Source organism: Thamnophis sirtalis, unplaced genomic scaffold, assembly GCF_051295495.1.
Source record: "Thamnophis sirtalis isolate CommonGarterSnake01/CBP01778 unplaced genomic scaffold, rThaSir2_p1.2 scaffold_9, whole genome shotgun sequence".
NCBI classification, from domain to species: Eukaryota; Metazoa; Chordata; class Lepidosauria; order Squamata; family Natricidae; genus Thamnophis; species Thamnophis sirtalis.
Genome location: NW_028261389.1, coordinates 80,019,170 through 80,042,918, shown reverse-complemented (window position 1 = coordinate 80,042,918; position 23,749 = coordinate 80,019,170). Strand labels below are relative to the sequence as shown.

At 43.1% G+C, this 23,749-nt stretch overlaps 1 protein-coding gene across 1 annotated transcript in view; it reads right to left on the bottom strand.

Moving 5' to 3' along the window:
* The window catches only part of ITPR2 (inositol 1,4,5-trisphosphate receptor type 2), a 168,017-nt gene that overhangs the window by 14,689 nt on the left and 129,579 nt on the right, over nt 1-23,749 (bottom strand). Inside the window, 11 exon segments of the mRNA XM_087722382.1 lie at nt 806-936; nt 4,770-4,856; nt 7,773-7,968; nt 9,875-10,039; nt 11,246-11,421; nt 12,974-13,099; nt 13,803-13,995; nt 15,211-15,318; nt 20,521-20,637; nt 21,893-21,988; nt 23,579-23,689. Of these exon segments, the coding sequence (XP_087578508.1) occupies nt 806-936; nt 4,770-4,856; nt 7,773-7,968; nt 9,875-10,039; nt 11,246-11,421; nt 12,974-13,099; nt 13,803-13,995; nt 15,211-15,318; nt 20,521-20,637; nt 21,893-21,988; nt 23,579-23,689 (1,506 nt within the window).

Below are 23,749 nucleotides of genomic sequence, written 5' to 3'. Positions count from 1 at the left end.
AAAAACTGAATTGAATGAGCTATTAAATGTTAAATTTGCTTTAAGAATGGCTGGAAAATTCGATTCGGAAGAACAAAGGATCATTGACAGAATAAAATGCATTGCCTTTCGACTTGCATCGGGATTTTCGTCATTTTCACAGCCAAGAAACTGCATTGGGTTTTGAAGGATAAAGGGGAATCCTGGGATGGCAGTTATTTCCGTGAGAAAATTTTATTGGAGAATGTCATTCCATTTCTCAGTGATCCAGACAATGTCTTGGTGGTTGGTGAGGCTGTCTTTCTTCATGACAAAGCTCCTTGCATGCGTGCAAATGCGACTCAGCAATTGTTAAAGGAAAACAATGTCGAATTTTGGGGCAATGACGTCTGGCCGGGAAATTGGGCAGATCTCAATCCGGCAGAGAACATTGGGGCCATAATTAAGGATGAAGTGGAAGCTCTGATGATTCAGGAGCAAGGTCAAAATCGATATTCGGTTGAAACTTTGAGAATGAATTTGGAAACTGTGTTGAAAAATCTGGGAAATCGAACGGAACTGTTTGAAGATTTGTTGTGTTCTTATCCACCTCGTTTGAATGCTGTTCGAAGGGCTAATGGTGGTCATACTGACTATTAAATTGTGTCAATAAACTCAGTTTTTGATGGGCTTTCGAATGGTGTATGAATTATTTGTGTTGTTATTACAAGTGTTGCTGTGACCCCCTAGGAAAAGGTTATGCCCCGCCCTGTATATTATATATGTTATCTCATACGTGCTTCATGAAATAAATGAAACGAAATGAAATAAGCAAATGAACGCTCACATCCTTGGATGGCTTCCGAAGGACGTCCCCCACTCCGCCACCGTTCCTCAGCCCCTGGTTCAACACGGTCACGATGCACATCAGCAAAGTGTCGCAGGTCCTCTCCATCCCGACTTCCTCGCCGTCTTCACCTGTGGGGTATCGTAAGGGTTCACACACGGCCGGAGAGCCTCTCAAGACTCCCTTCGGGGAAAAAACCAGCCGCCCGAAGCATAAAAGATAACCTGCATTCTCTCTTCCGCTTTCTGCTAGTGTTCAGAAAGTTTGTGTCGTCTTAATAATCGCCTCCAGGATTGTGTAATTAACCCGTGGAACAGCACGCCACCAGACGTGGGTTTTCCCATCACTGGAGGTTTTCAAGAAGAGATTGGACAGCTCTTTTTCTGAAATGGTAGAGGGTCTCCTGCTTGAGCAGGGGGTTGGACTAGAAGACCTCCAAGGTCCCTTCCATCTCTGTTATCCTTCCTTCCTTCCTTCCTTCCTTCCTTCCTTCCTTCCTTCCTTCCTTCTCCATCAGTGGAGGTTTTTAAGAAGAGATTGGACAGTCATTTGTCTGAAATGGGTCTCCTGCTTGAGCAGGGGGTTGACTAGAAGACCTCCAAGGTCCCTTCCAACTCTTGTCATTCTGTTTTCCTTCCTTCCTTCCTTCCTTCCTGCCTTCCTTCCTTCCTTCCTTCCTTCCTTCTCCATCAGTGGAGGTTTTTAAGAAGAGATTGGACAGTCATTTGTCTGAAATGGGTCTCCTGCTTGAGCAGGGGTTGGACTAGAAGACCCCCAAGGTCCCTTCCAAATCTTGTCATTCTGTTTTCCTTCCTTCCTTCCTTCCTTCCTTCCTTCCTTCCTTCCTTCCTTCCTTCCTTCCTTCCTTCCTTCCTTCCTTCCTTCCTTCCTTCCTTCCTTCCTTCCCCATCAGTGGAGATTTTAAAGAAGAGATTAGACAGTCATTTGCTTGAAATGGGTCCCCTGCCTGAGCAGGGGGTTGGACTAGAAGACCTCCAAGGTCTCTTCCAACTCTTGTCATTCTGTTTTCCTTCCTTCCTTCCTTCCTTCCTTCCTTCCTTCCTTCCTTCCTTCCTTCCTTCCTTCCTTCCTTCCTTCCTTCCTTCCTTCCTTCCTTCCTTCCTTCTCCATCAGTGGAGGTTTTTAAGAAGAGATTGGACAGTCATTTGTCTGAAATGGGTCCCCTGCCTGAGCAGGGGGTTGGACTAGAAGACCTCCAAGGTCTCTTCCAACTCTTGTCATTCTGTTTTCCTTCCTTCCTTCCTTCCTTCCTTCCTTCCTTCCTTCCTTCCTTCCTTCCTTCCTTCCTTCCTTCCTTCTCCATCAGTGGAGGTTTTTAAGAAGAGATTGGACAGTCATTTGTCTGAAATGGGTCTCCTGCTTGAGCAGGGGGTTGGACTAGAAGACCTCCAAGGTCCCTTCCATCTCTGTTATCCTTCCTTCCTTCCTTCCTTCCTTCCTTCCTTCCTTCCTTCCTTCTCCATCAGTGGAGGTTTTTAAGAAGAGATTGGACAGTCATTTGTCTGAAATGGGTCTCCTGCTTGAGCAGGGGGTTGACTAGAAGACCTCCAAGGTCCCTTCCAACTCTTGTCATTCTGTTTTCCTTCCTTCCTTCCTTCCTTCCTGCCTTCCTTCCTTCCTTCCTTCCTTCCTTCTCCATCAGTGGAGGTTTTTAAGAAGAGATTGGACAGTCATTTGTCTGAAATGGGTCTCCTGCTTGAGCAGGGGTTGGACTAGAAGACCCCCAAGGTCCCTTCCAAATCTTGTCATTCTGTTTTCCTTCCTTCCTTCCTTCCTTCCTTCCTTCCTTCCTTCCTTCCTTCCTTCCTTCCTTCCTTCCTTCCTTCCTTCTTTCTCCATCAGTGGAGGTTTTTAAGAAGAGATTGGACAGTTATTTGTCTGAAATGGGTCTCCTGCTTGAGCAGGGGGTTGGACTAGAAGACCCCCAAGGTCCCTTCCAAATCTTGTCATTCTGTTTTCCTTCCTTCCTTCCTTCCTTCCTTCCTTCCTTCCTTCCTTCCTTCCTTCCTTCCTTCCTTCCTTCCTTCCTTCTCCATCAGTGGAGGTTTTTAAGAAGAGATTGGACAGTCATTTGCTTGAAATGGGTCCCCTGCCTGAGCAGGGAGTTGGACTAGAAGACCTCCAAGGTCTCTTCCAACTCTTGTCATTCTGTTTTCCTTCCTTCCTTCCTTCCTTCCTTCCTTCCTTCCTTCCTTCCTTCCTTCCTTCCTTCCTTCCTTCCCCATCAGTGGAGGTTTTTAAGAAGAGATTGGACAGTCATTTGTCTGAAATAGGTCTCCTGCTTGAGCAGGGGGTTGGTCTAGAAGACCTCCAAGGTCCCTTCCAAATCTTGTCATTCTGTTTTCCTTCCTTCCTTCCTTCCTTCCTTCCTTCCTTCCTTCCTTCCTTCCCCATCAGTGGAGGTTTTTAAGAAGAGATTGGACAGTCATTTGCTTGAAATGGGTCCCCTGCCTGAGCAGGGGGTTGGACTAGAAGACCTCCAAGGTCCCTTCCAACTCTTGTCATTCTGTTTTCCTTCCTTCCTTCCTTCCTTCCTTCCTTCCTTCCTTCCTTCCTTCCTTCCTTCCTTCCTTCTCCATCAGTGGAGGTTTTTAAGAAGAGATTGGACAGTCATTTGTCTGAAATGGGATAGGGTCTCCTGCCTGAGCAGGGGGTTGGACTATAAGACCTCTAAGGTCCCTGCTAACTCTTTTATTCTGTGGTACACCTGAAGTTCATTTTACTGTATTTCCATGCAAATAACTTTGCATGCAAAGGACCTCACTTCTGGAATCACACCATCAGCTTCATCCTCCATAACGGAGCCCCCTCCCCCTTCCCCAAGCTATTTTATCAATCACAGTTGATAAAAGTTGGATAATGACAATATTGGTCTTAAACATGAGTTGTGGTGAGTGAAGGAGGGGAGAGAGGATAGGAGAAGGGAGGGGAGGGGAAGGGAAAGAGAAGACTGGGGGTGGGAGAGGGAGATGGAGAGAGGAGGGGAGGGGAGAAGAGAAGACGAAAGATAATAGGAAAGAGAAGAGGAAAGAGAAGAAGAAAGAGGAGAGGAGAGAGGAAAAGAAGAGAGAAGAGAAGGAATGGGAAGAGAAGAGAATGAAGGATAAGATAGGATAAGATAGGGGGGAGGAGAGAAGGGAAGAGAAGAGAAGGGAAGGGAAAAGAATGAAGGATGAAATAGGATAAGATGGGGGAGAGGAGAGGAAGAGAATCGAAGGGAAGGGAAGAGAATGAAAGATAAGAGGATAAGATAGGGGAGAGGAAGAGAAGGGAAGAGAAGAGAAGGGAAGGGAAGGGAAGGGAAAAGAATGAAGGATGAAATAGGATAAGGTATGGAAGAGGAGAGGAGAGGAAGAGAAGGGAAGAGAAAAGGAGAGGAGAGAAGACATCATCTCGATATATTGCAAGGAAAGTCCTACAAATTCCATATTTCCAAAACCCAATGATTGCTTTATTAGTACTATATATTCCTCTAAATTAATAGCATCAATATTTCCTCCTGATCTCCAATGTCAGTGTAGATAGTCCTCGGCTTACAACAATTCGTTTAGTGACCGTTCGAAGTTACAACAGCACCATAAAAAGTGACTTATGCCCATTTTCACACATAACTGTGGGAGCATCCCCAAGGTCACAGGATCGACATTCAGACGCTTTGGCAACTGGCCTCTATTTATGACGGATGAAGCACGTAATCCCCTTTGGCGACCTCAACGGGGAACCCAGATTCCCTTAACGACCGTGTTCCAACTTAACCACGCCCGTGATTCCGTTAACACCCGTAGCAAGAAAGGTCGCAAAACGGGGGCGAGATTCACTTAACAAAAGGTCTCGCTTGGGAAAGAGAAATTTTGGGCTCAATTGCAAGTCGTAAGTCGAGGACTACCCATGGCGGGAATTTATTGAGCCGAAGGGCAAAACACTTCACAAGAATCCCACTCACCTGGTTTGAGAGTTGGAATGGTGCAGTTCTCTGCCGAACACGTTTCCACCATCGTTGTTAAGCTTGTCGTAGAGACGGTGCCACTGTCTGATACATCAACAACAACCGCAACAGGGACAACGGCATGGAAAAAAACCATTAGGGCTTGAAAGTTGAAGTGAATAAATTCAACCACAGCTCTTTCATCATCATCATTGAACAACCCCATAATCCCTTGCAGGAGGGGCGGGAGTCTGGCCCACTGAATGGAGCTAGCATAGTGTTTGCTGGCCGGATGCCACGCCTGTCGCCAATGAGGAGTTTTGTTCGGCAGATATGTTCTCCTTGTGCCCAGAGAGAGAAATATCTGCCTCTACCTAGGAACTCACAGCCTTCTGATTCTGAGCGAGAGCTCCCCCTCTAGGCCACTCTTTCAACCACACCTCTTTGCTAACTATTAAATTACGTGCCCTTATTTCTCAGGCTTCTGCATGAATTGCGGGGGGGGAACCAATGTATGGCCCAATTTAAGGAATCCATTCACTAAATTTAATGTAACTCATAGACCAGGTGCCCCTTATTATTATTATTATTATTATTTTTAGGGCCTTCAAAATGGTGAAAATTGGACATTTTGTGGATAATGCGGATTGCTATTCTGGATAAGCAGCCCAGCGTCACTTGATAGCGAGAACAAGCGGGATATAAATTGAGCAAACAAATAAATAATATCAGCATTATTTTTTTGCAGCGTGTACCGTCCTGGTGTGCAATATTACGATAAATATATTAGACGTTAGCCGTTTCATCTTTGAGCTTCAAACTGGTTTCGGTCATAAATTTCACATTCATGCACGTTGCAAAGTTTTGTAAAGTTCAGTAAGTCGTTTTCTTTTCTTACTTTATTCATTTGTAGCAAGTTGTTCTGACCGAGGCTTCCCAAAAGCATGAGGCAAACTCCTTGTCCCGACAAAAAACACTTTTTATTAATTGACTGTGAATTCTGCTCATCCACATCCAGCAACGTCTTTCAAGGGAGGATTTACGGTCACAGACCTTATCTGGCTTGGAGAGCTGCCAGGCCGATCTCTGGAGAACTTGGCCAGGAGCCTCGGAGAGTCATGAACCAATGAAGCAAACTGATTGTCTCCTGCAAACTCCACTCCCCTTTCGCTCCTCTTTTATCTCCTCTGGGAGGGGCCATTCACCGTCCACCTGTGGCCTCACTCCCAAGTAAACCAACAGACGCTTGGCAACTGGTTCATACTTATGACCGTTGCTGTGTCCCAAGGTCACGTGATCCCATTTTGTGACCTCTGACGATCAAAGCCAAGGGAAAGCTAACTTAACAACTGCAGTGATTCACTTAACCACAGTGGACAGAAAGGTGGTAAAATGGGACAAAGGTCCCTTCACAACTGCCCTGTTTAGCAATATAAGTTTTGGGATTCAATTATGGTCCTAAATTAAGGACTACCTATAAATTAATTTCTTCTCCTTATTCTTCCTCTCCCTCCTCTTCCTCTGCCTCCCTCTCCTTCTTGTTATTGTTATTGTTATTATTAATTTGTAGTAGGTATTCTCCATTTTTTTATTTACCTAGTAGCAAAGATATTTAAATAACACCTGCACATAGATCTCCCAAATATGTATTTCTTCTTAAACCTAGGAGCTTGAAATCCAAGTATTCAACAATTAAAAAAACAACGAATTGAATTTTAAAATATTTTGAGTATTTGTTCCGGCAGAGGGGAAATCGGCAGTTCAGTTTCCACCAAAGGAAACAACAGAATTAAATCAAAATTCTACTGAAGCATAAAGTTGCAATCAAAATAAAAACATCGGTGTTTCATATTAACATCACATCACAGGCTTTCATTGCATTTTCTGCCGAAATAAAAGAACTCACGTCAAATCACTATCGGCTTAAGGGGGATAATTATTCAGAGCTACAAACTGTTAAATATTAGAATAATAAATCGGTTTATTTAAAGCATAGTATTCCTTTCAAAAAGGCTGACAGGAAGGACATCGTGTTTGCATGCTACTCTTCTGAATTGTGAACATTTAAGCGTTTCCAAGGTCGAAAATGCTATTGGATGCTCCTTTGCAAATTCGTGTGGCGTGGAATAAAATATTAAGTCCGCTTTTCCAACCCGAATAAGCAAGATATGCATCAGGTTTATTGCAGGAAACACTTCTTGGGCCGAGAGCATTATATAGGATTTATCTCGGTTGCCGTGAAGGGTCTGTGGGACTTAATCTGGCAATTAATTCTAGAAATAGTCCTGGAACATTCTTATGGGGTTGACAATGGTAACCATTCCGTTTTTGAAAATAATTATGGATAGTCCTCAACTTACAACCGGGGCAGGTGTGCGTTGCGGCTGGTTTTACTAACAGTTCACAATGTGTGTTCTCGCTTTGCCTGTGTGTGCACTGCTCAATGTAAATTGTTCTTTGCTCATGCAAAGTGAATTCCACATCCACAGTCACTGAAAACCAAAATGGCGGCGGCCCAGAAGCAGCAAGGGAACTGGTTGGGGGGTGGGGTAGGCCTGCCAGTTCTGCGACCGAGACCTAAATTCCACTACCAGTCCAAGCCTGTTCCCAGTGTGCGCATGCGCAGAGCTGCCAGATGAAGAGAACAGCTAAAGAAGAGAGGTTGACTTGGGAAGAAGGCCACAGGTGGACGGTGAATGGCCCCTCCCAGAGGACGTAAAAGGGGAGCGAAAGGGGAGTGGAGTTTGCAGGAGACAAAAAGTTCGCTTAATTGGTTCGTGACTCTCCAAGGCTCCTTGCCAAGTTCTGCAGATCTCGGCCTGGCAGCTCTCCAAGCCAGATAAGGTCTGTGACTGTAAATCCTCCCTTGAAAGACTTTGTTGGATGTGAAGGAGCAGAATTCACATTCAATTAATAAAAGGGCTTTTTTTGACCAGGAGTTTGCTTCACGCTCTCGGGAAGCCTCGGCGGGAACACAAAATAGAATTGGTTGAAATGTTGGTACATGCCAAGAAACCGTACTTGTAAGGGATGTTTTATTTTTCAACCTCTCCACGTCCATAATGAAGTCATCCTTCAGAAACAGGAAGCCCACAATGGAGAAGAGGTAGACCAGGATGAGAGCTAGGACCGCCGTCAGGATAATGGACCTCCCGTTCCGCGTGACGCTTTTGATGACGTTGAGCAAGGTCTCCTCCCGGTAAACCAAGTCAAATAACTGGAGAAGAGAATCAAGAAACAAGAAGGAAGGCGATTGATCTCATAAATCACATACCCAAAACAGTCACTTAGCAATAGCAGTTAGCAGTTAGACTTATATACCGCTTCATAGGGCTTTCAGCCCTCTCTAAGCGGTTTACAGAGTCAGCATATCACCCCCAACAACAATCCGGGTCCTCATTTCACCCACCTCAGAAGGATGGAAGGCTGAGTCAACCTTGAGCCGGTGAGATTAGAACAGCCGAACTGCAGATAGAAGTCAGCTGAAGTGGCCTGCAGTACTGCACTCTAACCACTGCGCCACCTCGGCTCCTTCACAAATGCGTTTCATTTCATTTCATCCATTTCATTAATAAATGAATGAAATGCGTGGCACAACAACAGGCAAGATTCGGCAGCCCATCTACATTTAAAAGACTCTTTTGAGGACAGCAAAATTGTTGGAAGTGTAAAAAAAACACCAGGCACTTTTTATCATATGTGGTGGGCATGCAATGAGGCAAAAAAATTATTGGAAAATGATCCAATCGTGGTTAGAACAAATGGGGGGAGACCAAATCTTGTTTAAACCGGAAATTTTTCTCCTAGGTATAATACCGGAGGGTTTTAAGAAAAATACACTTTATTTAATTATACATGTACTAATTACGGCGCGCGTAACTTATGCACAATGCTGGAAAAAAGAAAACACACCACCAGAGCTAGATATAATCAGAAAAGGGTTGGCCTGCGCGGAGTGAGATTGGCTCACTCTTGAACTTAAAAATAAAGGGGAATCAGAATATTTTGAAGTCTGGAACAGATTTTATGACTGGTATAAGACAAGGGGACAAGACTGGAACAAACTGTATATGCTGTGATTGGACAGAAGGATAGACAATGTATTAAGTAGGCTAATAGTTAATGATTGAGACTAGCTGTATATAATGTGATATATGTATGGTCACTTTGATTATCGCTGCATTGTTTTAAATGTAAAAATAATAAAAAAATATTCAAAAAGAAGAATAGAATTGAATTCAGAATAGAATAGAATTCAGAATAAATAGAATAGAATAGAATAGAATTCAGAATAGAATAGAATTGAATTGAATTCAGAATAGAATAGAATTGAGTTGAATTCAGAATAGAATAGAATTGGAGAATCAGAATATTTTGAAGTCTGGAACAGATTTTATGACTGGTATAAGACCAGGTGACAAGACTGGAACAAACTGTATGTATTGTGATTGGACAGAAGGATAGACAATGTATTAAGTAGGCTAATAGTTCTAATAGTTAATGATTGAGACTAGCTGTATATAATGTGATATATGTATGGTCACTTTGACTATCGCTGCATTGTTTTAAATGTAAAAATAATTAAAAAATATTCAAAAAGAAGAATAGAATAGAATTCAGAATAGAATTGAATTGAATTGAATTCAGAATAGAATAGAATTGAGTTGAATTCAGAATAGAATAGAATTGGAGAATCAGAATATTTTGAAGTCTGGAACAGATTTTATGACTAGTATAAGACCAGGTGACAAGACTGGAACAAACTGAATATACTGTGATTGGACAGAAGGATTGATAATGTATTTAGTAGGCTTATTGTCAATAGTTGTGACCAGCTGTATATAATGTGAATGTATAGTCACTCTGACTTTGCGGTACTGCATTGTTTTAAATGTAAAAATAATAAAAATATATTGGGGGGGAAAAAAGAGGTAGATTCACTTAATGATCAAATGACCACATGGTTTGCTTATCAACCCCTGGCAAAACTGGTGAAGCCTTTCGCTGAACAACTGCCTCGCTTAGCAGCAAGAATCCCGCTTCCACCTGTAACACATGGCAGAATTTTAAAGAAAAGCAAAGATTTTCTTCTTTGGCAAGGGATAGAAAGCAAACGTACTCACCAAGAAGCTGTAAAAAAATTCGTGCACGCAGAGGCCCAACATACAGACGAGAACGTAAGCCACGTGGTAGAGAAACGCCATATCCATGATGACGGCTCGGTAGCCGCGGGTGAACGTCCCACGATTGCCAACGAAGCTCACCAAAAATACGATCTTGTTGCAAAGCTGCAGCCAAAAATGAAAATGCAATCTTATTACAAAGGTGGAGAGAAGCAGTGGAGACAATGTCCCTTACAATGCTATCCCTATTGTTTTCGTTGGTCTTCTGTGAACCTGTGTCCCAGGTGGGAGCTAAGAATTTCTAAACGAAGTTATGTTTCTATAGAATTAAAGAGCCTTTGGATAGGCGGGGCCAACAGAAACAAGAGGACCAAGTTATAATTGTTATTAACGGGACATAACGGGACGGAATGCTTTGTGAATGACGAAGTTAGTTAGGCTATGAGATGACGGGCAGTGTGGAAATTTAATAGAAGGAAGGAAGGTAGGTAGGTAGATTGAGATGGATGGATGGATCAATGGATGGATGGATGGTAGATAGAATAGATAGATAGATAGATAGATAGATAGATAGATAGATAGATAGATAGATAGATAGATAGATAGATAGATAGATGATAGATAGATAGATAGATAGATGATAGATAGATAGACAGACAGACAGACAGACAGACAGACAGACAGACAGATAGGTATGGATGGGCGGGTGGGTGCGTGGGTGGGTGGATGGATGATAGATTGATTGTTTGGATTGATTGATATGGATGGATGGGATGGATAGATAGAATTATACACTGAATACAGCATTTTTGGCCTCATGAAACCCCACCCTCTTTGCAAAAATGGCTGTGCATAGCCTTTAGGAGGCTTCCAGAGTGCTCCTGGGGGGCTCGGGAGGGCAGAAATGAGTGAAAAACAGGCCGTTTTTTGCTCAATTTTGCCCTCCAGCCCCCAGAAGCACTCTTTAAACCTCCTAAAGGCTATTCATGTCCTTTTTGGGGGGGGGGGGAAAGGCTGGTTTTGGGAGGTCAGTAGAAGAGCCGAGGTGGCGCAGTGGTTAGAGTGCTGTACTGCAGTCACTTCAGCTGACTGTTGTCTGCAGTTCAGCAGTTCTAATCTCACCGGCTCAAGGTTGACTCAGCCTTCCATCCTTTCGAGGTGGGTGAAATGAGGACCCAGACTGTGGGGGCGATAGGCTGACTCTGTAAACCGCTTAGAGAGGGCTGAAAGCCTTATGAAGCGATATATAAGTCTAACTGCTATTGCTATTGCAAAAATTTTTTTTAAAAAATGCCTCTTCAAAATCTTGGTGCGTCTTAGAGTCCGAAAAATACGGTAGATGAATTGCGGGATGAGTTTTCAAAGACTTACGTTAGCGGCACCCAGGAGAATCAGCGTAGGCCCGAGACCAATCGTATATATAGACCTGAGCATGACCGAGACCAAAAATGGCCGGATTCCAACTGGTTTGGGGAAAAAGAAAAGGAGGGATGTGCAGACGGCCACAGCGACCCAGAGGAGAATGGAAAATAACGGAGAGAGAGTGCCTAGATGGAAGAAGAGACATCGTTATATTTTAGGACAAAAGAACTAGATCATCATCAGCAGCAACATTTTCTTTTAACGGCCCCATAATCCCTTGCGGGGTGGAGGTCGGGAAACTGGCCGGATGCCCTTCCCTGTTGCCAATGCAGAGTTTTGTTCAGCAGATATATTTCTTATTGTGCCCGGAGAGAGAAATATTTCTTATTGTGCCCGGAGAGAGAAATATTTGCCTCTACCTAGGATCGAACTCACAGCCTCCTGATTGTGAGGCGAGAGCGCCACCTCTAGGCCACCACACCACAATATAAGAACTAGATCCCTGAATTAAATCAGTCAGGATCCCATTGATATTTTTCTTGCCTTTTACAAGGCAGAAAAAAAGGATGTAAATAGAATTGAAAAACTTCCAATAGGAAAAAAAAAAGAATAATTCAGTTGTTACCTAGCAATAGCAATAGCAATAGCAGTTAGACTTATATACCGCTTCATAAGGCTTTCAGCCCTCTCTAAGTGGTTTACAGAGTCAGCCTATCGCCCCCAACAACAATCCGGGTCCTCATTTTACCCACCTCGGAAGGATGGAAGGCTGAGTCAACCTTTGAGCCAGTGAGATTTGAACAGCCGAACTGCAGAACTGCAGTCAGCTGAAGTGGCCTGCAGTGCTGCATTTAACCACTGCACCACCTCGGCTCCTCCTGTGGTTGGTTTGGTGAATTCTTAAGTAAAAACCTTACAGGTGGCTCCTTGAATTGTAAAAATTTGTTTAGCAATTGTTCAAAGCTAGAAGGGCACTAAAAAAAGGGACTTATGGCAGATCCTCTCAGTTATGACCACTGCAGCATTTCCACAGTCACATGATAAAAATTTGGGCGCTTGGCAACCGGGGTATATATATAAAATGGCGCCACCAAGCCAAGATCACCTAATCCCTATTTGTGGCCTGACCAATCAGCTCCTATAATTAAGGACATGAGGACTTCAACTCCCAGAATTCCCCAGCCAGCGTGGGATTCTGGGAATTGAAGTCCGCATGTCTTAAAGTTGGCAAGGTTGGGAAACCCAGATTTGGACGAGGTGTACGTAAAGCGAATAGGGTCGAATGATGGAATATTTTACACAGGGTTTGAAACTGGCTTGCTGAAGGCGATAAATATGAATTTTATGAATAAAAACACATTAAATAATGTTTGCATTGATGCGAGAGGTGTGCTAGTTGAATACATGCAGTGGTAGGATTCAGCCGGTTTGGGCGACCTGGTTGTTAAATTCCTGGCTGGCCCTGCCCGGCTCCTTCCAGGAGTCCCCGCGTGCCCCAGTTTGGCTCCCAGGTAAGTAGGGAGGCCTCTATTTTTATATTTTATAGATATATAAATAGATCTACCCATTTATTATTTGTCTCCCTTAATTTCTTTGTTGTTAAAACATAATATTTAACACAAAAATCTTACCGTCGGTGGATGTTGCATGAGACGAATAGCCTGGTTATTTTTACTATCGCGAGCAAAGTTTGGTAACGTTCTGAGTTTTGTAACGTTCATAACCTAATCAACGTACCTTCATCCCCATCATCTCCGAACGGGTAGAAGAGGGCCACCGCTAGATTAATGAAAACGGCCAGATTGAACGATATGCTTCCCCAGAGAGAAATTTGCCGAGAGAACCAAAATAACACTGGATTATCTAGGAAGCAAAGGACAAACAATTATTGTTCATCTCGAGAAAAAATTGTTCTAGATGTTCTCTAGAAAAAAGTGCAGAGAAGAGCAAGAAAGAGGATTAGGGGACTGGAGGCTAAAACATAATTAAGAACGGTTGCAGGAACTGGGTATGTCTAGTTTAATGAAAAGAAGGACCAGGGGAGGCACGATAGCAGTCTTCCAATATCTCAGGGGGTTTCCACAAAGAAGAGGGAGTCAAGCTATTCTCCAAAGCACCTGAAGATAGAACAAGAAGCAATGGGTGGAAACTAATCAAGGAGAGAAGCAACTTAGACGTGAGGAGAAATTTCCTGACAGAACAATTAATCAGTGGAACAACTTGCCTCCAGTGGGAATTTTTAAGAAGATGCTGGATTACCATTTGTATTAAGGAGGAGGAGGAGGAGGAGGAGGAGGAGGAGGAGGAGGAGAAGGAGAAGGAGAAGGAGAAGGAGAAGGAGAAGGAGAAAGAAAGAAAGAAAGAAAGAAAGAAAGAAAAAAAGAAAGAAGGAAAGAAAGAAAGAAAGAAAGAAAGAAAGAAAGAAAGAAAGAAAGAAAGAAAGAAAGAAGCTACATGGGCAAAGCAGAACCTATACAACAGAATTTGCCCCAAAGTTAGAGACTTGACTTAAAATCTCTTCCGAGTAACCACCAGACAGACAAATCGTCACAAACACCGTACTCACTCCTAATTTTCCTCTGCCACTTCATTTCGTTATACAGATCTTCCGTCTGTTGGAAAAAGTCATTGACTTTGCTCCCTTGCTCGTCTCTTTCCGTGGTATTGAATACCCGGCATTTTGATTCATGAGTGAGGAATTCACAGACGTTTGGCACGGGAAACACTATTTGCTCCATGGTTCGGTCGTGGCGGACAATCTGCAAAGACACGTTACTCACTCGGTCGGGATGTCAACGTAAGTTACGGCTTTGTGTTTAGCACAGCAAAAGGTGAGGGGTTTTACGGCTTCTCTTCAACACGAATGCCTGTTCCAGACAGGCTAAAGGCAAAGGTAAAAGTTCCCCTGCATATGTATGCTAGTCGTTCCTGACTCTAGGGGGCAGTGTCTGTCTGTCTATCTCTCCATCTATCATCTCCTATCACTCATCTGTCTCTCTATAACTCAAATCTATCTGTCTGTCTGTCTCTCTCTCTCTGGCTCTTCTATCACTTTAATCTGTCTGTCTGTGTATCTATCTATCTATCACCTATCTATCACCTATCAATCAACTTTCTCTCTATCCCTCAAATCTGTCTATCTGTCAATCTAATCTGCCAGTCTGTCAGTCTCTCTATCTCTCTATCTTCTATCCCTTTAATCTGTCTGTCTGTCTATCTCTCAATCATCTATCTATCACCTATCAATCATCTGTCTCTCTATCCCTCAAATATATCTGTCTGTCTAATCTGTTAGTCAGTCAGTCAGTCAGTCAACCAGTCAGTCAGTGCGTCCATCCGTCCGTCCGTCCGTCCATCCATCCATCCATCCATCCAATCTATCCATCTATCCTATCCATCCATCCATCCATCCATCCATCCATCCATCCATCCATCCTATCCTATCCTATCCTATCCATCCTATCCATCCATCCATCCATCCATCCTATCCTATCCATCCATCCTATCTATCCAATCCATCCATCCATCCATCCATCCATCCATCCATCCATCCATCCATCCTATCCATCCATCCATCTGCCTGCTTGCCCAATATACAATGCTGGTCAACTTCGGAAGTGAACTTCTTCATGAACAGCTGAACATTGTGATGCCGTGAAGAAAGCAGTAACATTAAGATCTAGGAGACACTCAGCTTTCCACTTTTTTAGGGGATAAACATTACTTATGACTGAATTGGTAATCAAATAGCCCTGAGCCATTCCCTGAGCAAAATTTGGCATAACCCACAGCTTGCTCTCTGCGCCTTCCTGGTGACAATGTCACCAAGCGACAGGAAGAAGATTCCACCAAGAACGCTCTTATTTCAAGAAATCTCGCATTTCAAGTAAAGATCAGCAGAAGGGGTCCTCTGCGGGACGGGATGTAGCACAGAAGCCTTCGAATATTCTCAGCTCAGCAAAGGAAGTTTTTACCTCAATTTGAGCGGTGTGGTTGGCGTAATGCTTCAAAGCTTCATCTCCTTCTTCTGGATCTGCCCCAGGTTTCAGTATGTGTTGCAATACTTTATTGTGACGCGACAACTGGAAGTAAACGGAGGGGAAAATGTTAGAAATGCCATCTGGGTAGCTTGTAGCTAAAAGGCAAAAGAGTGTTGTGGCCCACCAGTGGCCAGCAGAGCTAGGAGCTTCGGAGTCAGTGAGGCAGAAGCTGGAGCCTGTTCCCAGTGTGCGCATGCGCAGAGTTGCCAGACGAAGGGAACAGCTAAAGAACAGGGGTCGACTTGGGAGTAAGGCCACAGGTGGACGGTGAATGGCCCCTCCCAGAGGAGATAAAAGAGGAGCAAAAGGGGAGTGGAGTTTGCAGGAGACCATTAGTTCGATTACTTGGTTCATGACTCTCCGAGACTCCTTGCCAAGTTCTGCAGATCTCGGCCTGGCAGCTCTCCAAGCCAGATAAGGTCTGTGACCGTAAATCCTCCCTTGAAAGACTTTGCTGGATGTGAAAGAGCAGAATTCACAGGGTTTTTTGTCGGGACAAGGAGTTTGCTTCAGGCTCTCGGGAATCCTCAGTCAGAATATCTAGCATCTGCTGCATTTCAGGGGGGAAAGTGGCTTTTTATTCCTTCTGTGACTCCCAAAATATTTTTGTAGCTTTCTTTTTTCTCATTTTTCACCCCATGCAAAAGACCCCAGGCTCCCCCTTTCACAGGGAAGACATCCAGTCCCTTAATCATTCTGGAGCTCATGTTGCAGGACGGATTCCCTGCTTCATCCACCTCACGAGATCAGCAGCTGAAAGGGAACCCACATTGCCATTTTCACCCGCGACGAGGTGGTTAACGAAATATTCTGTCCACCCGTTTCGGTGTTGGCAAGCCGAGCCAAACCCCTCCTTCCAATTTCCTGCTGATGCCCAATTAGCGGCTGTCACCCTAACCCCATTATCTTGTTTCATCCAGCAGATTGTGACAAGTGACAGCGATATGATAGACGTCAAGGATTTAATCAGCGCAGACGAAGGTGGAAGCGCATGAGATGTTCAAGAGGAGTCATTCAAGCAGTTGTGGGTTTCCAACGAAGCCCCAACCCGCCTTTCAAACCACAGCAGCTAATTTTAACTGAGGCGGATGCTTTCATCAGACCACGAAACAGATTTACATATCAGTAATTACGAGGAAAACTGGGTTTTAGCAATGAGTGGCCCAACTACCGACCTTTGCTTTAAGAAGGTCTCCTGGGGAAGGGGTGTTTAAATATTTACCACCCCTTTCTTAATTGCACTTTCTGCAATCTGTGTAAATTCATTGCTAAGACAATTCATTCTCGCTCCCTCTTAATGGAGAAAGGCATTTCCTTAGCAAACATATCCCATGTGGAAAGAGATATTTCTCTGAAAGGTTTGTTGAAGGCAACATCTTTGTTGTTAGTTGCGAAGTCGTGTCCGACGCATCGCGATCCCAGGGACAACGTTCCTCAACAGTGTTGACTGTTGAATGCAAGTTGTGTTTTATTAATTATTTAGTTTACTCACTGTTTGTCTTTTATTATTGCACCCCCTTCCCTGTGGTTGTAAGCCGCCCTGAGTCCCCTCAGGGAGAAGGGCGGCCTATAAATCTTAATAAATGTCTAAAATGTCTAAATGTCCAGATCTTAAGTCTTATTTTTCCACCCTGCCAACAAAAGTGCATCTAGTCAAGGCGATGGTTTTCCCAGTTGCAATGGACGGCTGTGAAGGTTGGACCATAAGGAAGGCTGAGCGCCAAAGAATGGAGGCCTTTGAACTCTGGTGCTGGAGAAGAAGACTCCTGCATTGAGTCCCTTGGACTGCAAGGCCATCCAACCGGTCAGTCCTAGAGGAGATCAACCCTGACTGCTCTTTAGAAGGCCAGATCCTGAAGAGGAAACTCAAAGACTTTGGCCACCTGATGAGAAGGAAGAAGGACTCCCTGGAGAAGAGCCTCATGCTGGGAACGATGGAGGGCAAAAGAAGAAGAAGGGGATGGCAGAGAAGGAGGTGGCTGGATGGAGTCACCGAAGCAATCGGCGTGAGCTTCAATGGACTCCAGAGGATGGTAGAGGACAGGAAGGCCTGGAGGAACATGGTCCATGGGGTTGCAATGGGTCGAACATGACTTCCCAACTAACAACAACAATGGCATATTTGCCATACTAGCTTGGGACCTATTTATATCTGTCAATGCATGGAAGATCTGTGATTTCCTCTGCTTCTGGTAAGCTCAACCACAAGTAATGACAGGAAAGGATGTTGCGTTGAAAAAAAAACGTACAAATGGCTACTGCCTTTTAAACAGCTGTTGAAACTGAGAGGCTGGATGTCTCTAAAATAAATTTGTTGGCCCACGTAAGACTAAAAAGAAGAACTTGTGTCTGGGTTTTTTTGGTTTTTTTTTAGCTTCTCCTCTAATCAGCGAAGAGATTGGAAATCAACTACCATCTATTAATTTCCCTGAATGAAAAACCCCAAGCCAAATTATATTCACTGTGGTAAGTTTCGAAGACCTACAGACTTAGCTGATGTCGTGGCCCTTGGATGAGGACAGGGATGTGCAATCAGGGGAGGCAGGGAAGGCAGAGCCAAACCACTGTCATCATGAAAAGAAAAACAAATGTAAAAGGAAAAAGGCAAGAGCTGAGGTCAGGCTGAGCTAGTTGCTCTCAGAGTCACCGTGGATGACTCTGCTTAACTGTTTAAAAAAGCCTCTAAAAAGCGCCCTCTACAGGAGGAGGCAGGAGAATAACGTGCCTCATCTAGTCTGACTTTAGGCGTTTTAGGATCACTCAAGCACTTTAACTTTAACTTTTTAACTTTTAATAAATTTATATGCCGCCCAATCCCGTTGGACTCTGGACGGCTTACAGAAAAAGTTAATATAAGGAGTTAAAAATAAAGAAACAATTTAAAAAGAAACAATTTAAAACAACACACCATACACTCAATCTGGGTGGGGCTGGACCTCATTCCTGAAGTCAACAGCCCCAGGCCTGCTGGAATGGCCACGTTTTAGTGGCTTTTCGGAAGGCTGAGAGAGTGGGGAGGGTCCGGATCTCTACGGATAGGTCATTCCACAGGGTCGGAGCAGCTACAGAGAAGGCCCTCCTCCAATGAGCCGCCAGCCGGCACTGTCCGGTCGACGGCACCCAGAGAAGGCCCGGTCTGTGAGTTCTTATTGGCCGTTGGGAGGTAAAGCGGAGCAGAGTGAAGCAAGGGTTAAAAGCCTAATTCCTGACGTAGGAAGGAATAAATGGAAGGAAAGGGGAACGGTGATCGTAGGAGACAACAGTTCATATTTCTGAAGATTTTGCTCATTGTGTTTTGTGCCACAGAGACTGCTTGCCAGAACTTAATTTGAAGCCTTTCAGCTGGGAGCTCCTGGCCTTGCAATTATCGCAAGTAAGGTGGCAGGCTGAAGCAAAGTAGGCCTCAAGCCTGAACCAAACTAGGGTTTCACGATATTAAGCTTTAACTGTTCACATAGAAATTGCAAGATTTGCTTTTAGGACATAGTGCGGTTAGACACGGGTTAGAAGGGAGTCTGCACATGAAATATGCTGAGGCAAAGCATCTATTTTAGCCCATCTGTTTGCCTGGTTGTTTGTTAGTTCCTCAAAATACGAGCTATGCATGTCCGTTAGCTGACCCATGTATTATGACATCCTGCACTTTCTGTAACTCAAGGGCAAATCTTGAGGGGTGTTTCCAAAACTAACAGATGGCTTTAGCTGAAAGTGATAAACTATATAAGGAAGTTCCTGAATTTCACTCGCTGTTCAGGCCATTTATTCTTTGCTATGAACCTGCGCAAATAAACTTTTCCTTCTCTGAAGAGCTGGCTTGCGTGTCCTGTCATTTCCTACAACACAAGGAACTGATAAAGTACTACTACGGTTAACTCTTTGAAGGACTATTGCTTGAACGTTTCGGTGGGTGAATGCAATTAATTCACAAGAGGTAAAGAAAGAGGGATTTGGGGGAACAAGGAGTCTGTTTCTTGCTCCTGCTAAGGCTGGGTCAGAACAGCTGAATGGAGCCAGTCTGTTCTAAAAATGCATCAAAAGTGGGAGATTTATTGATATGTGGCTACCGAGATACGTTCCCAGGGTGGAGGAGTTGTGAAGAACTGAACAGCAGGAAGCAGAAAAAGAAATACGAAGGAGATAAAAATCACTTAAGGAAGCAGTTTTGGACACGTATCCGTAACAAAGCTTACTCAGGAAAGGGGTATAAATCTCTCTTTTCAAGATCAAAAGATGTGACCAGTATTTGTCTCCCATTGTTTAAAAAACACACAGACCTGGAAATGTTAAGATTTATTTATATGACGACAAACATTTTAACTTCACTTAGATGGGTTTGGGGGATAGGTCTGGGGAAAAAAACAGCTTGGATATGATTTAGGGTTCAATTTTGACAATTGGCTCTTGAGAGGGAGCCATTTAGACAACTTGGGAATGAATTAATTATCCTCGTGTCAAAACATGATTTATATAATCTCCTTGGGCTTTATATAAGCATTTGATTTTAATTTGTCATCGTTGTTAACTTTACTAATAAATTTAAGAGGATTATAATCTAATAATGTTAACAATTGCAATCTAGTATTTTCAAATGGTTTTTTTTACCCCAAGAAATGTTAAATCAATGCGCGAACAGCGTTACAACTGTGTGTCACACCTACAAGTAAAACTAATGAAATTAATCATAATTATTACATTCAATCAACTCGTGTATTTCTAGCAATAATACACATTTATATTAGATTACGGTCCATCATCATTCAATTATTCCACGTTGTATCTTATTATTACTTTTATTATTATAAAGTGTATGGACTAATATCCCCCCCTCCTCTTGTTTCTATCACTTATTCTCGCTTTTAATCGTATCAAATTTTATGGGGGGGGGGGAAATTACTTCGGCCTATCCTAACTTCTAATCATGTCACCCATCTAAAAGGAAAAATTGTACTTCGATGTCTTACTGATTGAGGAATGATGAAATGTTTGTTTTAAAAGAAATAAAACTTTTGAACCTGAAGAGACAATTAAAAAAGTGAAGGAGGGGGGAAAAAAGGAAAAAGGGAAAGAGAGAGAGAGAGAGAGAGAGAAAAGGAAATCAGAACAACAACAAATAAATAAATAAATGGACCATCCATCTATTGCATAGCCCGCTTTGATATTTTAAAAGAAAGATTTGCAATCTAATATTTTTCGGGTGCCCGCTCTGAGTGAGGTGGGCGGTCTCTATATTTGATAACAACATACCTGGTGGGCTAATATATAGATATTATGCCCAACATCTTTGGGTGAAATATTGTCGTCTCCATTCTCTTCTTGATCGCTGTCAAGGCCTTGGTTATAGGCGTTCTTCATAACATCCACCTCAAAACAAAATGTAGTTGATCATTAAATCGAATGAGTTTAGCTTAGCTTCGTGTAACACCCCTCTGCATGGCCTTACTGCTTTTCTCCAATCTCCATTAAATAATCTCTTTATATCTCACCCTACGAAGGGATGAAGGCATCGTTGCAAGAAGCAACGGATGGAAACTAATCAAGGAGAGAAGCAACACGGAAATAAAGATAATTTTCCTGACAGTGAGGACGATTAACCAGTGGAACGACTGGCCTCCAGAAGCTGTGGGTGGCTCCATCACTGGAGGTTTTTAAGAAGACATTGGACAGCCATTAAGGCTTCCTGCATGGGCAGGGGGTTGGACTAGAAGACCTCCAGGGTCCCTTCCGACTCTGTTATTCCTCTTTGCATTTCAAATAACATATATATCTTATTTAAGTTATATCGGTGGCTTTCAACTTGCAACAGTTTATTTGGTGAACAATTTGCTTGTTTGGTTACAGCGGCCCCGGGAAAAGTGATTTATGACCGTTTTTTCACACTTATGTCGGTTATGGGATCACTTGATCAAAATTCAGACCCTTGGCAACTGACTCGCATTTATGACGAATGCAGCATCCCCAGGCAGCCTTCCGACAAGCAGAGTCAACAAGGAAATCAGATTCACTTCACAACTGGGATATTAACTTAACCGCTGCGGGGATGCACTTAACAACGGCGGCAAGAGAGGTCCTAAAACGAGTCAAAATTCACTGAACAAATGTCTCGCTTAGCAACCATAAATTTGGGGCTCAATTGTTGGGTCGTAGGTTGACAATTCCCTGTATTTCAGTCCTTATGGGGGGTTACAATCAGCTTGCTAGCTCAACTTTTTTTTTTTGCTGTTTTCAATTATAAGGTAAAGATAAAGGCTCCCCTCGCAGATACGTGCTAGTCATTCCCCACTCTAGGGGGCGGTGCTCATCTCCATTTCAAAGCCGAAGAGCCAGCGCTGTCCGAAGACGTCTCCGTGGTCATGTGGCCGGCATGATTAAATGCCGAAGGCGCACGGAACGCTGTTCCCTTCCCACCAAAGGTGGTTCCTATTTTTCTACTTGCATTTTTTACCTGCTTTCGAACTGCTAGGTTGGCAGAAGCTGGGACAAGTCACGGGAGCTCACTCTGTTACGCAGCGCTAGGGATTCGTACCACCGAATTGCTGATCTTTCTGATCTACAAGGTCAGTGTCTTAACTACGCGCATCTCTGTTTCAATTTTAAAACCACCTAAAAAGATACTTACGAGCTCTTTCGGTCTCATGTTGAAAAGGACTCGTTCTGCATTTTCGCTGTCGTGCCGGCTTTCCATGATAGCCAGCAAAAGCTTCGAGGCGTTATTCTGAAAAATAGCAAAGCCGATCGAGACAAGAGTTAAAATCTATTTCACGGACCGATGAGCCTCCGGGCTGCTTTAACTGAAGTTGCAAGGCGCAGGTTTCCTTACGAGAAGAAGGTTTTTAAACCCCTTGAATTTTTTTTTAGTGGATTTTTTTTTTGCTCTGTTTTGCTTTATGTGTGAGATCACGGCTTCATCACCAGATCGCAGAACTAATTAAAAATAAATACATATTTATACATGCTGGATGCCAGCGAAGAGAACCTTTTCATGCGGCTGCTTCCATACTGTGCATTGACTTAACCACTTACTTTTATTTTTTTATACATATATACATACATACATGTATGTATGTATATATATGTATACACACACACAAACACACACACACGTATAATTTTAATACAAACATGCCATCTTTCATTAAACAGTGTATTGTCTGGGTACAAATATTTTGTGCAATAGCAATAGCAGTTAGACTTATATACCGCTTCATAGGGCTTTCAGCCCTCTCTAAGCGGTTTTACAGAGTCAGCATATCGCCCCCAACAACAATCCGGGTCCTCATTTTTACCCTCCTCGGAAGGATGGAAGGCTGAGTCAACCCTGAGCTGGTGAGATTTGAACAGCCGAACTGCTGAACTGCAGTCAGCTGAAGTAGCCTGCAGTGCTGCATTTAACCACTGCGCCACCTGGGCTTTCTATTTTAATAGAAATTAAAATTGCAGCCATATTGATTATTTTATCTATTCTTAAGTTAATATTAAAACAGACTAGAATAGAATAGAATATAGAAAAGAATAGAATAGAAAAGAACAGAATATAGAAAAAGAATAGAACAGAATAGAATTCTTTATCAGCCAAGGGTGACTGGACGTACTATTACTATTCATAACATACTATTATAGCAATTTCCTTCTTAACTTATTTATCTTTGTTAACACAATTTTCCTGTTTAACTTCTCTGCTTTCATTCCTAATTTTCATATTTAGTCTCTAACCGCTGATAAAATAGCTCTCATATATTGCAATAGCCAGATTTCTTCCTTTTCTTTAATTGCAAGTGTTAATCTATTCATTTCTGCACATTCTAATATTTTGTTAATCACGTTTTCATCCGTAGGGATCTCTTCACTTTTCCAATTTTGTGCAAGAAGAATTCTAGCTGCAGTTATTACATTAATAATCAAATATACATTTTATTTTATTTATATTTTATTTCGTATAGATTTGAGAAGTTCTCTGAAGAGGGTTTCCAGCATGAGTCTAAAAGCTCGGAAGATTAAACCTGCTGACTGACCCAAATTGGATCCTATAACATTAGCCTGCCTTCCTATTTGCCTCCATTCATAGAAATGTTATTTCTACTGGTCTGCAGAATATACATTCGGTTCTTGTCTTTAGGACCAGCGCAGTAGAAATTAGGGCAGCTGGTCTGACTCTCCCAGGAGCAGGCGACAAGGGCTCTGCACCTCTTCTTCTCACCATGGATGAGGTTCTTCTGTCCTTCTACCCTCCATCTCTAAGAGCAACTGTGGGAACCCAGGGAGGTTAGGGCTCTGGGGACAACCCTCACGTGGTAGGATTCCATACCTTCAACTGCAGCACGAGGTCCATCCGATACTTTCCAAGGGGGTTGATGTCATTTAGGATCAGCGCGATGATGATGTCAATGCCGTTGGACTCGTGCATGGCTATGCAGCTCTACAAAAGGCAAATGAAGAAAGACAGTGGAGATAACAACACATCCCACGAGGGATTGTG